The 16,864-nt window shown below is 41.5% G+C and overlaps 1 protein-coding gene across 1 annotated transcript in view; it reads right to left on the bottom strand.

The window, feature by feature from the left end:
- Window positions 1-11,992: 11,992 nt before the first annotated feature.
- Window positions 11,993-16,864, bottom strand: part of LOC104277222 — a gene marked incomplete at its 5' end in the record, with an annotated part of 26,182 nt that continues 21,310 nt past the window's right edge. The window contains one exon of the mRNA XM_009873799.1: window positions 11,993-12,165. Within this exon, the coding sequence (XP_009872101.1) occupies window positions 12,044-12,165 (122 nt within the window). The remainder of the gene's footprint in view (window positions 12,166-16,864) is intronic.

Genomic DNA, 16,864 nt, shown 5'->3' with positions numbered 1-16,864 from the left:
CAGAAAGGCTTCAATTCGTTAAGTTACCACTGGAGTTGTCATAATCTATGAAAAATGGGAATAAAACTAACACCACGCTGAAGCGACATCACCACAGCAAAACGTGTAGATACTGCAACTCTACGTCGGCAGATTCCGCTGTAGAACTCAAGATGTTTTATTCCATGATTGGATCAGATGCTGTGACTGGAGGCGAGACCTGAAGAGCACACGTGCACTCACTACCTCCTGCACTCTCTTGGGGGAAATCAGCCTCCAAAACTAAGCAGATACGCTCAAAACAGAAGATTTGGGTTGGGCAGTCTCCCGTCAGGGAAGACCTGAGAACCTTCCCACTTGAATGGAAAACTATTTTAATTAAATATTGAAGTAGAAATGCATGCCCCATGTGCTTCCTTAGTGGTGTCCACCTAAACATACCCAGCAAAGGCTCCCCCTGCCCTGGGTCAGGAAGGACACCCACCAAGGACAGGTCGCTCCCGGAATATCTGCAAGCAGAAAGTCAGCTCATCATACTTCCATGCTTCTAGTCTTAATTCCAAGGGATCAGAACCTGCCTGAAGTTTTAGGCTTTTTCTTGAAGTCATCTCCCGCAGCAGCAGCCAGATGATGGCAATGAATAAAATAAAGCCTCAAACCTTGGAGCACTCCCGTCTTGTTGCAAGATAGCAGAATTAGCATTTTTTATAAATGGTTTGAACTGACTGAAGAGCGTAGGTTTAGACTAGATCTAAGGAAGAAATTCTTTACGCTGAGGGTGGCGAGGCGCTGGAGCAGGTTGCCCAGGGAGGCTGTGGATGCTCCATCCCTGGAAGTTTTTAAGGCCAGGCTGGATGGAGCCCTGAGCAGCCCGAGCTAGTGGGAGATGTCCCTGCCCATGGCAGGGGGTTGGAATGAGATCACCTCTGAGGTCCCTTCCAACCCAAATCATTCTACGATTCTATGACTCAAACATAATTCTGTAACCCTGAGGTGTCTTTAGGACTACAGACTTGATGTTTAATGGGCCACAAGCTCTGCCTTGAACAAAACCCCTTCTGTAGAATTACAGCATTTGTTATCTACGGATCCACCTGTATCTTCAGTTTTTCTTTTCTTTTACTCAGTAACAACGGCTAGAACTGTCCACAGTAAGAAAAAGACCAAATGGATCTCCAAATGCAACTCGCGACATGGGGGGAAGGGGAACCACAACCACTGCTAAGAGCATCCTGCCCAGAGCAGAACCAGGAGATGTCAAGGAGGAAACCAGAACCTGGAAGTAAATTTACTTTCATTCCTCTTTTCTAAATAGACGTAACAGACCCGTGCAAATATGTGTGTCAAAACCTACAGCAGGTTTGCCTTCTGCCTTTTTATAAAGCAATCCTTATTCAGGTAAAGAGTTTTGTTTGATACATTCATTAAAGGATTTCTTTACCAAAAAACTGCTACTACATTATGTTCCCAAATTCTTTTACTTCATTCAGCAATTTATACTGCTTATGTTTCTCATATTCTTTTATAATTCCAAACACAACAGAAAGGTCCAAAACTAGACTGGTGTTAGAAAGATTTCTTGAAACAAAAATGCACCTCCCTAATCAAAAGAAAGAGATGTTTTATAACATCCACAGCAGGTAAAGTCCATCCCAGAAAAAGCATCGTCAAAAAAAGTGAAGCGGAGGAGAGGTTTAATATTCTACTGTGAAATTAATTTTTACTTTCCAACAGCACATGTTTTCGACGGGTTTGGGGGTTTTTTTCACTTGTCTCGTGTCTGCTGACTCAGAGGAAGCCGCGTTTGCCGTGTTTGTTGCGGATTTTATCCCAACGCTCGCTGGAGACTCCTCTGCTTTAGCTCCATGAGAGCAAGACCCCGGCTACGTGGTTCGGCGATTACTGTATCTCTGCCGTTCAGTATCTGCAGGGTGTCTGAATGCCACTCCAACTACTTAAACCCAGTAAAGAGATTACAGCTCACACTAACGGGATTTCCACAGCTCCGTATCATTCAGTTTGGATTCCTCATGCACAGATTAAGAGAGGCCATTAAAACAACAGTCAGCTGCTCTCAAAGTGCAAGGTGTCTTGGTGCAAAAAAATAAAAAAAAATAAAAGTGAAAAAGAACTACATGTTGATATGCAGAGTGCATGTGTGTTCGTACGTGCCGGCAAATGAAGCAATCTTTCAGAGAGAATACTCTGCTTTTAAGGAATTATTCAATTTAAAAATCCAAGATAATGCAAATTATATAGTTATAAAAGGACAATCACGGTGGTTGGCAGTTTCAAGGACTGGATAGTTTTGAAAATTTTAAACAGCTTAAAAGAATGTGTGTCTTTGAAGATACTGCCTTCAAATGCATTCCAAAATCTATTCCTGTAAATACAGAGAAATATAATTCCCTCAACACAGGACACAAATTTAGCAGGGAAGCTAATTTAACAAACATCTCAACTGAATGGTCTGAACTACAGAACTCCAACACAAAATTTCTACTTTTGTACTTGCTACAAAAAGTACTTTGTGAATGAAAAAAGGAACAATTACTTCGGGGGTAAAAACTATTCACTTCCTAGAGATCTTCTGCACAGTTGTGCTCCACGGCTCACCCACGTGTGCTCCCCGCACCGGGTTTTTACAGCCCTCTGGTAGTGAAAGGGAAAGAAATCGCACCATATGCTGCTGTCTCAGTGTCACAGTCCATTAAATAAATGGCCCTCGTTTTTAGCCTTAAAAGGGGATTTTTTTTTTTTTAGCAAATAGCAAGAAAAACGAGGCCAACACGGCTCCAACAACAGTAGCAACAAACCCAGGGCAAGTGCAAGTGACCCCAGAGCTACTCGGGGCACATGGATGTCTGTCCTTGGCAGGAGGACACTCCCACTCTGCTTCCCATTACCCTCTGGCTGACTTGCTACAGAGGAAATTGTCCTTGTTTGGCCTTTTCAGCTGCTTCCTTCTGGTTTCCAGCACCCGAACATTTTTTTGCCAGCAAACCTCAGCAAAATTCAATTTTTTTTCTAGCATCTTTAAAATGCTCACACGTGCCATGGGCACCCCACATCCTGGATGCTCTTGCAGATCTTTCTCTTGAGCTTCTCGATGGGAAGGAATCCAAACTACTCAATTCCTTTTTCATCAGAAAATAACAATTCTGAAAGCGCAAGCTATTAAATCTCCACCGTAAGTACAAGGTGACTTCCGTTACCTGTGCACTTGGATTCTGCCTGCAGTAACACGAGGTATCTGTAATCAGCAGGTACCGGGTTAATAGCATTTTGCTACACATAATAACCGCAAAACCACTCTAGTGCATGATGATTGCAACAGTAAATCAGTTGTAAACCTACGAACAAGGACTAAGTATGTGCTATCTATACATTTCTAGATCCTAATTCTATTAAGAGAACTCAGGAGGCAGCACGAGGACCCTTGTCCCTGAAAATCTCCATTATGGGTATGAGAATGAACAGGCTTCCTGACAAACCCATCATCTGCCTCCACAGTTTCTGGTCAAAAACTGCTCTCCCAATTCGTTCTGTTCTCAGATGCGCAAGCAGATCTCGGCCAACGGCAACACCAGGTTTTCCTTGTGTCCACGAAGTTTAGCATCACTTTGGAAGGCGTGGGGTTCCCAGAAATAAACGTCAGTAAACACATCCACTTCAGGAAAGGCTGAGAAAAGCCATAACGGGGTATTTGCTCCCCAAAGATCACCCGGTAGCACACAACAACATCCCTTTTGCCTAGGGAGCACTCAGCTACAACAACCATCACTCCGCTACTGATGGAATCGACCTCAAAAACACAAAATTGCAATGACTGGAAAGAGAACGCAGGCACTTTAGTATTAAAACCAATAAATAACTAAAATCCAGCACCTGATGAACAGCTTTTCCAAAATTCTACATCATGACCCAGACCACGCGAGGGTTCTTTAGACAATTTCTTCTACGTTCTTCCCCCACATGCAAGGTCTCACTGTCTTCTGCCATAGAGTTCTTGATGAAAGAAGAGCTGCAACGCATTGCTACGGCATCAACCGCACCTACAATATTTATTCACACGATTTCATTTATGCATTTAAGACAGATTCAAGTGCACCGGGACATCCGTCTGGAGGATCTGTCCCCATTTCTTTTACCCTTGAGATTCTCACTAAGGCAGCCTAAAGTAAATATGAAAGGTTAAGAAGTTTTTCTAAAAACCATTAAGAACACAAAACTTTAGTCTACAACAAGAGCTAAAAGAGGCAGAGGTCACAGCCAGCTTATACCTAAGACTTGAGGAAGAAGTAATACAAAGACAACAAAAATTGAATTATTGCCTTTCAGTGAGACACCTCCCTCAGACCACAATTTTTTTCTGGGAGAAAAGTATCCAAAGTTCAATTTTTTTTACCTTACACTACAGAGGCGATAAATTAAGACCTGCACCTCATGAGGCAGTGCAATATAAAAGGAGTTCTTCCATACAGGACTGGAAAACATGGGGAGGGGTGATGCAGGGAGCTCAGATAATGGTAATTTCCTCACAGTTTCCAACACTTATTTAACTTTTATTACAGAATTCCACCTAAGAAAAAAATAATGCAAAAGCAATTTGGGCTTGTTTTTCATAAAGAAATTGAACTATTTTCCATATAATCAATTCCTTGGTTCAAAATAACAACATAATCAACTGCAGAAGGTTTCCCTACCACTGGCTGATGTTATACTTCACATTTTGAGCCTTTCTCCAATTAACAGAGCTAAACATTTTTGAACAGAATAGCCTGAATCCCGCGTGCTGGCCAGCTGGATTTTTGGTCGTGTTTGATCACGCTGCAATTCTACTAATGCTTCGATTCTAATTATGTCTTCAATTTTCCTTTTCATGGAGGTTCACGATATAAAACACCACAAGTAGGAACTAGTGATTGTTCTTACTGGGACGCTCTGCGGGGAAGCACCGCGGCAACATCAGCCTCTCGTGCTGTTTGCTGATGCTCGGCTCCAGGGAGGGGGGAGGATCTGAGACACCTCCTGATGGCAACAATAATACGATGTTCTCAACCCCAGAGGTTATCGACACGAGAAGTTATTCTCACTTATTACAACAGTTAAGGACTACTAACAAATGATTATTACTTTCGTGTTCTTAACTAGTAACGCTAAAAAGACGTTTCAGAAAGTGAGCTACCACGTAGACACGTTTACTCAGCTTTTTTCTTCCTGTTAATACCTGCAATAAATAAAAAGATTTCTATTTTCTTCCTTAAATACAGCACTACAACCCTCCTGCCTACAGATTATTTAAAGTCAATTTTCATGTAAGTCATGCTAAGACTTTTTTTTCTGAGAATCCATACTTGGAAAATAGTTTGAGTACTTAGAGCAGAGTTTTCTTGGTTCTTTTGTCAGAGGGGGAAAAAAAAAAACCAACCCTTTCCTTAATCCAAAATGTTTTTATTTTCAGTGTCTGGATTAAATTATGAGGACTTTATACCAGCTACAGTCACGCTGCCGAGGGGTTGTTACAATAAAGTTTTAAGATGCCTGATAGTACTTATTAGTTACACTAATTTGTTCTGGTACCTTCATGAAGAACAGCAGATAACAAACTTCTAAAATTTTATGAGAAGTTGAGCCCCTCTATCTGACCTGGGGAATCTTTGCCAGCCAATTGCTCTGCCTTCCTACAGAGCAGGCTATCAAGGACCTTAAAATTGTATTGTCGTGGCAAAAAAAACAGAACAAAATAAAAGAAAATGCCCCCTCTATTTATTTTTTTTGCTTTGACCTTCTTATCTTGTCACCTTCCTTTTTTTCTCCAGAAAGTTTGCAACAGAAGCGCTTCAAAACAAAACCACATCACTAGAAGAATGAAATATTCCTCAAATATGAATAATCAGTTGTGCTTTAAAGTAGGACACTTTCAATTAAATATAGTACATTATCTATTTTTTGTAAAAATAAGTAAATAAATGTGGTTTCTGCTGCAAAGACTACCCTAATAATTCATATCTTCCTCAGTAAATAGTCTTAAATGCAAGAGTGTATGCAGCTATTAAAAAATTCAGTAGTTCCTACTATTAACTTAGCATTTAATTTACAAACAGGAGCCTGCTCCATTGTTATGGGGCTGTAATAAACAATTGTTAAAACCAAGTAGAAACAAAATTAAAAAAAAACCAATCTGTTCATGTGATGTGCTGAAGCAAAGTTTCTCAGAATAAACAATTTTAAGGTGTATTTACTTGCTTATTAGAAGTGGAGTTCTTTGGCGTAAGGCACAACCAAGACATGCCAGAGGTGCCTTTCCTTCCAATCAAACACTTACCCTTCGCCACTGGTGAAAGGCAACAAGATCTCTTTACAACGCCTCGTCTTTTTCAATAAATTTTGCATGAAAACATGCTACCCAAGCACAAAGTTGCCTGCTGTCACATTGGAAGTACGATAAATGTTTAATGAAAAACAACACGGCACAGCTTGGTGTCAGACAACAGCTATCACACGTCCCGCTTTGATCTGAGCAGACACTTAAAAGGAGTTCCGAGTGCGCTTTGCACCGCGCAACTCCATAACCTACATGCAAATGGGAGAAAATTACCATAAATGACTTCCTACTGCACAGCGGGGAAAGAAGTAAGGGAAAAAAAAGAGAAATATTACAAGGTCCAGGAGTGTGGGACTGCTGTCAAACTCGGAGAAGTCCAATATTCCCAATTTGGAGAAGAGGAGGCTCCAGGGTGACTTAACAGCAGCCTTCCAGTCCATCAGAGGGGCTACAGGGAAGCTGGAGAAGGGATTTTTATGGAAGCCTGTAGGGATAGGACAGAGGTGATGGCCTGAAACTGCAAGAGGGGAGATTTAGATTAGATATAAGGAAAAAATTCTTCCCCATGAGAGTGGTGAGGCACTGGCACAGGCTGCCCAAGGGGGGTGGGGATGGCCCATCCTTGAAGTGGTCAAGGCCAGGTTGGACGGGGCTTGGAGCAAGAGACAAAGCTCTTCTCTTTTTATTCAGTGGCCTCTTCTGATCAGCATTACCCTTTTTTTTTCGTTTTAGCCCAGAGTGCATATTCTTCTCCAAGACTCATTTGGGCAAGGGAGAGAGAAAAAAAAAAAAAGAGAAGAAAACCAGGAAACAGGACAGCCAAACATGGGTCCCGATAAACTACTTTGGCAGAACAAAAAAAATAACACTAAAGCATTGCTTTTTTCAAATCTACAAAAAAGATAAAATTTAATAAAACACTGGATTAAAACTTATCAGTAAGAACTAGTCATCAGATGCCATTGTGAAGCTTTGCAGAGTTAACAGAAAATAACACATCACAAAATGCAGACTGGTCCTTACTTTATCAATTGTTTTACTTATTACACTTGCCAATGTATCAGCAGGGGTGCCCTGTAAAAAGTACAAAGGTGTGGTAGCATCTCGATATAGCACTTGGGAGCTAAATTTTCACAAGAAGAGGAAAGCCAGCCACGTGGGTGCCAGTTACTAAGCACAAGCACCCGCAGAGTTCCAGTACGCAATAACGTACCCCGCTGCGCTCAGAATGATATTGTTCTTACAAACAGAGAAACAGGATTTGCAGCTTGGCCCAGGATGAACAGAAAAGGCCAAGCAAGTGCTTTTACTTGGAAATGCTGGCAACAGTTCTTCAGAAAAAGCCATACCATTTATTGATTTTTTTTCTTTATATATACACACATATATGTCCTTCCAGGCAATAAAGCTTCTTCTCCCGTGCACTGCAACAGAAATACAAACCAAACAAATAAAAGGAACACCATGGTTTGAACGAGTACTGTGAGTTGTTCAAAACCCAAGTGGTTAGCTCAGATTACTTGCAAAATCGAAGGGAAATCAGCAGCACTGCAGCAGTTGAACATGAACTGGTCAAGAACGTTTCTCACTACCTGCTGGTCATCAGTTCTATTTTGCAAAGAGTTTTCACTGGAAATGAAATAATCCCAGTAATCTGAAAGATGGATCTTTTTTTCCTTCTTTATGAGGATTTAGGGTGCGCTGCTGGGACGTGTTCTGAGTTTGCATTGCTTTACCTTTTAAGTGAGTATAAAACTCTCTCAAAACTTGACAGACTGCTCTTAACGCCAAGTTTTTTCACCAAGTACTGTCAGATGCTGTAAACGAGCTTCCCAACCCAAATTCAAAGCAGCTGTTACCACAACCTCCCTCCACCATGGCTGGACAAATAGTATATCCCTTAAAACATTCCAGACTAAGACCAGAAGAGTTCAGCTGTTTTGCTGTAACACAGCCTGGCTCCACAAAACAGCCCACACATCCACGTTCAAGAAGTTCCGTGCTCAGCCGTAAAGAATATTCACTGATGTGCAGAATGCCAAAGGACTCGATCATTGTGTCTTTTTTTTTTCTCTTGAATTGAAATTGAAGACAAGATCGACTTAGAGAGTTCAAATTGCCCTGATTTAAAAAACAACCACGAGCCTCTCCCCCTCACATCTACAAACTTACGCAAGCCAAGCACAGAAAGTTATCATTAAAAGTTTACTAGCCACCAACTATTTGCTCCTTAATTAGTGCAAAAATTGTGTTTTGATTCCCCACTTAAGAGAACAGTCAGGTCCCAAATATACGACTACTCACAGCTGATAACCTGCAGTTCTGACAAACTTTTATGCAAAGTTAAACTGTAAAGTCAACTAGCACCTGACAATTTCTATTACATCTTCAGGATGACCTTCAATGTAGCTTTAGAGTAGCTATTTTCAATAAATACGTTCCAAACACACAGGAATTAAAACTAGATCTGGTTCTTCATGTGTCTTGGCACACCTGTAAGGATCTATTCCAAATACAGAGGTCAGAGGACTGGTATTTTCTTCTAGCGATCCCCTGCTATGAGAGTTTCTAGAAATGCTCCATCGAATCATATTACCTTCAGTGCCAATCTCACCACTAGATTGAGAAATCCATTCACCTGGAGAGTCATCTACAACGGACTGATCCAGTCGAGAGGCTGCGTCCCTGCCCACGGCAGGGAGGTTGGATTAAATGATCTCTAAGATCCCTTCCAGCCTGGGCCATTCTAGGATTCTATTAATAATATGATTCTAATCTCTCATCCAGGTTATTAACGATGAATACGTCGAACAGATTGCTCTCAGCATTTCACATCCAAATATACTCCTAACTTTTCTGTGACCATTTAAACTTGCTTCCTCATACTTCAGAGAAGAAAAAAAAATTCAAACAAAAACATGAATGACAAGTTAAAATAATCAGCACCATCACTGTGTTAGTTACAGCAGAATACAAGAGGAAGGAAAATGAGATACTTTTTTTTTTCCAGTCCAAACTGGATTGAATTTAGAACAAAAAAACCCACTACATTTTGAGGAGGCACCAGCTATCTCTGTTTACTGTCTCTGACGAAGACAGCTGACGGAGCAAATCATTTTAGTGCTTCCTGGTCTACTGGAGCACCAAGTGAGGTGGGTGAGCCGTGAAGTCCCAGCCAAGGCAGCGGTCGCAGGATCTGCTGAGGCACTCTGCTCCAGAGGCGAGCTAAAATAAGAGTTAGAATTCTAAGGATACCCACAAAAGGGCATCTGACACCACTACAAGACAAAAAAATCCTAAATTGTAATGTACACTCTCAAAAAATATCAGCAAAACCAACATGCTACCTTCTGCCGACCACAGCCAACTGCAGAAGGCCTCGTAGTTACTGGAGAGCAAAAAATTCTGTCTTGGTGCTTTCCTCAGAAATGAGCATCAAGACAGAACAAGCGAGTCATCAGATTGCCTACTGCTGCAGAAAATAACGAATGCCACAAGCCGACAGACTGAGGCAGGGAGAAGGTTCACCTCGTTCGTGTTGTGCCATCCTCTTTTCTCAACATCTATAAACTAAGAGCAGGTGAGCTCCCTTGGCCAAGGACATCTTTTCCTTCCCATACTTTTCACCCATAACCAAAATAAATACATAAATAAATGAGAGGGAGGAAGATGAGAGGCTTGAGGAAGCCTCATACATACAAAACCACAACTATAAAACATCTGACTTGGCCTCATTTTCCTGGAGCACACACAAAGCAAAGAAAAACTCCGCTAAACTCTCTTTTTCTACACGTATACATTTAGGAAGGAAAACTGCAAGTTCCCAATTCACTCTCACTGGGCTCCATGGCAGAATATTCCACAGACGCTTACTTGTGCAGGAAATGCAAACAGAAATTGCAAAGAGCTCTGTATATTCAGCTCCGTGGCTTTGCAAAGCCTTTAACAAACGACAACGTGACACCAACGCAGCCTCAATCTTTGGCATGACAAACAACAGTACAGGAAAAAAGCTTCTCAGATCCATATTCTCGGTACAGATATGCTCTGATCGCCCTTTGATTAAACTGAAAAACGTGTCGCCCCCCCTCAGAAGAGTTTATGAAGCACAGATTATATCACCATCACCCTAGGTACATTTCATTTTGCGGTCTAATAACCCTCCAAGTAAGAAATCCCCGTACAGAGCGTACCAGGCAGTACCTGAGCTCAGAGGGAAACAGACTGAGGTCATAAAACATTTCTATTACCAATTTGTACTCTTTGTCCTAACTACCTTGGAAACGACCCAAATGAGGCATTTTGTTTTCAAATCTAGCATAAGCAACTTTGTAAGTTATCAAAATATAAATTGCTTGCTTCCATAAAAATATCTGCGCACTTCCGCGTCCTTCCTATAGCTCTCTCGTATCGATCCTTCTTCTAAAAAGGACACGAAGGCAGGCAGGATGCTTACAGAGCACTGCTGTACGCTCCAGCATGATTTAAGATGTACCTCTACACGAAGTCCAGAAAGTCTCTTAAATGCTAAATGTTCAGGATGGATCCTTTCCCTCCTTTTTTACTTCAATTAAAATTGAAAAAAAAAAAAAAAAATTGGCTGGAACACCCAGACTTCTCCTCAAGGCTTCTAGAAGTACCAAAACATATTTGAACTTTGGGTAAATGGGCAAAAGCATCTTGTTTGGAACCTAGACACACTGCCAATGTCTTCGGGGTGCTCCTGCTTGCTGAAAGCATCAACAACAGAGAGAGACAAATATCCCACACGGTTTACTAAAATGAGGAAAAGTACCCCTTAAACCAAGCAGAAGATGCCACTCTTGGAAGTTCCCAGCAGTGTAAGTAATGAACTCCAAATAAGGCAAAAATATGCGAATAGCTGATGTTGAATATTTACATAATCAATGCTACAACCACGGACATGCAGGTAATGGCATCGGAGAGACTGAACAGCTGATACCAGCAATATCACCAACGTGGGTAGAGGATGCTACTCTAGAAACGCCCCCGCAGCGTTTCGGTGGGACTCCCCCACAGGGAAGGTCATCAAGCAGCACCCCAGCACCTTCCTTTTGGAAAGCAGTCACAGAACCGAGGGAAAGCCAGAGGTCACCCTAAGGGCTGCAGGAGATCGAGACGCATGAAGCAGGGGGAATTACATAAAACGTCGGTTTTGGAAGCTGTAAAAACAAGATCGACAATTCCAGTCGTTTCACACAGAAATGAGGTTTGAAAAGCATCATTCACCCCCAGCAAGTGCTTCTGCTGCAGCTCTTGGCTGAGCCAAAAATGAGGTGCAATAGGAACTGCTGGCAATACAGAGGGGGTGAACAGTAAAATCCATCTTCTCGTAGGAAATAGTCTTTGCCCTTTCCAATACTCCTCGTTTTTTCCTTAAATTGGGGTTATTATGTATTAGAAAAATAATTAAATTAAGCGATTGAAGAAAGCTATTTAGCATAGTTGCAAATCAAGAGGAAGAAAAAAACTGTAAATCAAATCATCAAATAGATTGAAATGTTGTCACATTCTGCTAAGAATCACACTATTCAAAGATTTTAAGTAACTCCACTCAGTTTATATAAAATATCACGGAATATAAAGCAAATTGATTACCAACAAAAAAGCAAAATGCTAAATTATTCCCTGCTTTTATTACATTTATAGTTTGTCATTTCACTTACCCATGCTTCGCGCCACATATCTCCTTTTCTTTTCCTTTGCCCTTCTCTTTTATTTTTTCCTTCTCTCTGCCTTTACGCCGCTCTCTTTCACGAGACCCGCTATGAGTCCTCCTATGACTCGATCTCTCACTACTTCGACTATAAGAACGTTGACGAGGTCTTGAGCGTGATCTACACAAAATCCATAGTATTAAAATTTAGCAGGCATACATTTCTCACTGTCACCACATGTCAGATTCGTTACAGACTCCAACTATTTCAAACACATTTTCAAATAATTCAGTAACTTCATACTTCTAAGGAAAAAACTTGTTAACTTATCAAAAGAAAAGTGGGGAGAAAAAAAGCACTGCTTCTACTCCGAAGGAAGAAAGCAGAATCAATCAAACCACATTGCCCAGTATTCACCCAATAACGTTGGTATTACCAACGTAATCTTTAGAGAAGGAAGTTTTTTCTTGAACATTAAACTAAATTCTTCAGTTCTGATTGATTCAGCTTGGCAAATAACGAAAGAATTTACTTACATATTACATATATTACTAATAATAATGATGTTCCCACAAAAAAACCCCAACAAAACACAGAAATCCCAGGAGAGACACGTCCAAACCCCCACCTTCCCCCCGCAGAGCTGACACGTGCTCACAGCTTCTTAATTTCCAACTCAGAATTAAAACAACACTTTGCAGAAAACCCATAAATAGGCCAACCCTGTTTGCCCAGTAATGCAAAACCTGCGTAGAGCTGCAAGGGGTTGTGCGTGCATTTGGTTCCTGGCGACAAGCTCCTACATGGCTACAGGATACTCTCCTCAGCCACGTTGCCCATTCCTCTGCCATAAATGTGTGACATTACTGATACGCTTGAATAAAAAATAAACCAAGAGGTATTACAACATGACTGCTCTTATATGTCTACAAAAAAACCCTGAATTTCTTTTAGATTATTTTCTAAATTTTGATTTAGAATTTACCACGGATCACTACATCTTTTCTGTGGCAGCTATAGATGATGAATATTTAAGGAAAAGAGCCGCTCAAGGTTGGATTAGTTTCTATCACAACGTACATCTTCATAGAAGTTCCGATGGCACCTCATCGAAAAGTTTCGCTGAGGACTGGGAGAGTTTGAGGGGGGAAAGGCAGTTTTTAAAACACTACTAAAAAAAAAGTATTTATCAGCTCTTGGAGTTTAAAACTCCGAAGGCCCTTAAAAGCAAAATCACAAAAGATAACCCAATTTAAAAGACAACAACCATTTAATAAAACTCAACAACTGAATAAGTAAAAGAAAATACTACATCCAGATGAAGCAATAAATTACATTTTAGAAGAATGTTGTTATCGAGTCTGGAATTTGTCCGGCGTGCCGGGGTTCACGTACCCACTCTTGCCATCAAGTCTTTCAGGCCAGCACGAGAGGTCAGCACCTCAGTTTTAGGTTTCCTTCAGCAGATGTCACCCCTTGCAACACAATCTCTCCTATTAGCCGTCACACTGCTGGCACTAACACGACAGATCAAATGACCGCTTTGGTGGCGTTATTATAAACAATGGAATATTTTCTGTCTCAAAGTGGAGTTTCATTATGTCATCACAAATTAAAAAGCATCCATCCATTCTTTAGTCTTCCCAGTGGAGTTCTGACCTAATTTCTGGATGTTGCACCTATTTTTCGGTTGGCACAAAGGCATTGGCTTTATAAGCGTCACGACTGAGGTGGGCACAGATTTATGGACCCTCAGTATTCAAAGGTAACAGGGATTTCTGAGAACTCTGCAGGTAAGAGGCAAAGTCAGAAACAGGAAAAAAAAACAACCATCAAAGCAAAGAAACAAAAGCACCCTGTAGCAACACGAATCGCCTTCCTTTGATGCAAGGCCTCTCCCTGCTCAGGGGCGTATGTCCTCCAAACAGAAATTACCGAGGGATCCAAAATATTTATTGCTCGAGAGCTTGCTTTCTCAGCTCTAACTTGAAATTGATTTCACATCTACTTTTTGCAGGTGCAAATAACAGCAAATTCAGTTCAGACTAGCTGGGCACTCAAATCCCACATTTCGGTTCGTTCCTGTGTCTAAGCAGATCAAGCGCCAGGTGTAATTTTACATGCAGAAAAACAGCTTTTAAAAATTAAAAGTAGACTTGTCGCATCAAATTTGTAACAACAACAGCATTGGCAAACTGATAAACCATTTTCTTTACAGAAGCTGTCATGGTTCTTTCATTTGTGATCTTTTGCACCCATAAATTCTTTAGCCTAAAGCATTCCCTGACCGTCGGTTACCCTTCGGGTTTCACGACTACAGAAAACAGCTGCCGCAGCTTGCGTTCCCTGTCTCAGAATGACTATCAACGGGATATTACAGCGAAGATCTTAACAAAAACGTTAAGTTCTACTCCACAGAAGCCATCTCTGTGGGACACCTCAGTTCAGTCAATGCTACAATTATCCAAGCAGTTGATGCGGGCTGTGGATCAGCCCAGAGCACAGACGCCGACAACCCAGAATTGGCTCCACGCGGAGACAACTTCAGTTCGGTCGGACTTGTTAGCTCAGAGATAACAAGCCGGCACGCGTCGAAGGGTCTTTGGGGCGGTTCAGGTGTCAGGTCTGGCTGCCTTCAGGGGCTGCAGAGCCCTGGTCTAACGCAAACTCCCCACGATGCCTGATTTTAGGGGATCTAGAGAGAGGACGGCACAGAAAAAAGTTGCAAAGTGGGCTCCAAGACAGAAGCGCGGTGGGATGCAATGAGCTGGAGCATCAGGGGAACAGCAGAGATGCTGGTCTGTGATGGATCTGCACAGAGACAGCCTGACTTCCTCCAAAAATGAGTTTTCTCAGGTTTTCCACCCCTAGATAAAGTTCTTGTCAAATATTTTTCATTATTTTCCCCGTAATGCTGCCGAGCTACAGTCCTTCCCCCTCAAAAAAACGAACTCGGCCAAGTTCATTGTATTTATTTATATTGATTACAAGCAGTATTTATAAAGCACAGATAAAGCAACAGAACTCCAGAAATACAGAAAGATGTACTAACCCCAGTCATGAATAAGGGTGAAGTAAGCAAGGAAAAGCGAGGCAAGGGAGAAAAAACAGCTTAAAATTAATGCTCCCCTCAATTCCTGAATGCTAGTGAAACTCAGATTCTGCTAATCATTTTTAAACTGGGCTAACTCCTGTGTTTCCAGTTGTTGTACAGCAATGAATTCGTTTTGAAAACCTTTATCCTCTATTAACCTTTCTCCTTCGCAATCCATCCAGAGTCACAGCAACAAGGAGTATTAGAAAAAACACTAGGCAATCACAGCACAGCTTTAACAAGCTGAATCTCAACTCCTGTGTAAGTCTTCTGCCAGTCTGAAAAAAGTCTTAGCGACTTCTCGCACACGTAAAAAAGCATGAAAATTTTGAAATATATCTGCTCAACTATTTATGTAACACCTTAGTATATTCCAAGATAAGATGCACTATGTAGTTTTACCACATTCTGGCGAAAAAAACGAAGCAGAGAATAAAAGATAACAGACACGAGATGGCAAAACCAACAGTCTTTGCGGTATAATTCTCTGGAACAATTCCATCTTATGCAATAAAATCAGTTCTGCCAGCAAGACTTAACAGGAAGGCAGCAATAAGCCACATAAGAACTGCTGAGCTTAAGCAGGTGAGACCACGATCTTCTTGACCGTGCTCGCGTGTGCGCTCTTGAGAGACCTCAGTTTCCGTGAAGTGCCATCAGAAATGGCGATGAGCTATGACTGAGGAAAAAGCCGGAGTGAGCGAGCGCTGCAGCACTTCTAGACGGCAAGAAACTCCTTAGGCCAGGAAAAGGGACAGCACTGAAGTCACAGAATCCGGTGTGCACGGGCTCTGCAGCGCCAGTCTCGCAAGGACAAGTGGGAGCTGCAAAACACTTAAGAAAATAAAAAGGTAACGATTTTTGCCCACAAACAGGTTTTTCCCTGCATTCATCAAAAATCAAAATAGGAGCTGAGGCTTCTTTCTCCCCAAACTCAAAAAGTTAAGGAAGGGACTGACCAAAAGAAGAAGCAAATAAGAGACTCATTTTATCTTTTAAAAAAAGGCATAAAGTGTAGTCTTAAGGGAGGAGGGAAGTTAAGCCTGTTTAAAAACAAGAGAACGACAAGATCACCGATTCAATGAAATCAAGAAAACCTAAATAAATGAAAACTAAAGGGATTAGGTTAATAGCAGCACGGAAGCAAAAGGTGTGCAGCACCACGTAGTGAACTATGCAGTCAGCAGGCAATGACACAAGCACAGTTTAAAACTGCAAACAAGGAGAAGCACAGGTTCAGGTACTGTATATTCCCTGCAGAGCAAAGGCCACCATCGTCTCCTGCACACCCACGCTGCCCCTAACGAGCCCGTTTTCTCCCAAGCAAATCTGCAAGCTCATATCATACATGCATCAGCCACAAAAGAGTCACTAAACTGGCCCAGGCAACACCTCACGTCATCGGGACTGTTTGAACGTAAAATAACTATAGATTATGTCCAGCCAAACTACTTCTCTGCTGTCAGTCATGTGTCGGGAATTTATCCAAGCTTGGTCTCTACTTGGATAAAATTCCTGCAAAGAATAGTATTTCTTGGGTAGAAATGGTTTAAAGTCTACAGTTGAAATCCTTATTTTTCACCTAGAGTCCTAAAAACGAGGACTGTCCTTTGTTACCATTACATCTCACATACACAAAAGGATGAATCCCTGAATTTTGGGGGAAAATTAAGAAAAAAAAAAAAGAGTATTTTAATGCATTCTGGTTGAAATAAAAGTCTCCTGCAGAGCATGCAGAAGGATGTGCTGTGGCTGTATACTGGCAGATGTTACGCTCTTTCTGGG

Source organism: Apaloderma vittatum, unplaced genomic scaffold, assembly GCF_000703405.1.
Source record: "Apaloderma vittatum isolate BGI_N311 unplaced genomic scaffold, ASM70340v1 scaffold7917, whole genome shotgun sequence".
NCBI lineage: Eukaryota > Metazoa > Chordata > Aves > Trogoniformes > Trogonidae > Apaloderma > Apaloderma vittatum.
The sequence above is the reverse complement of the archived record's forward strand: the minus strand, read 5'-3'. Positions and strand labels throughout refer to the sequence as shown.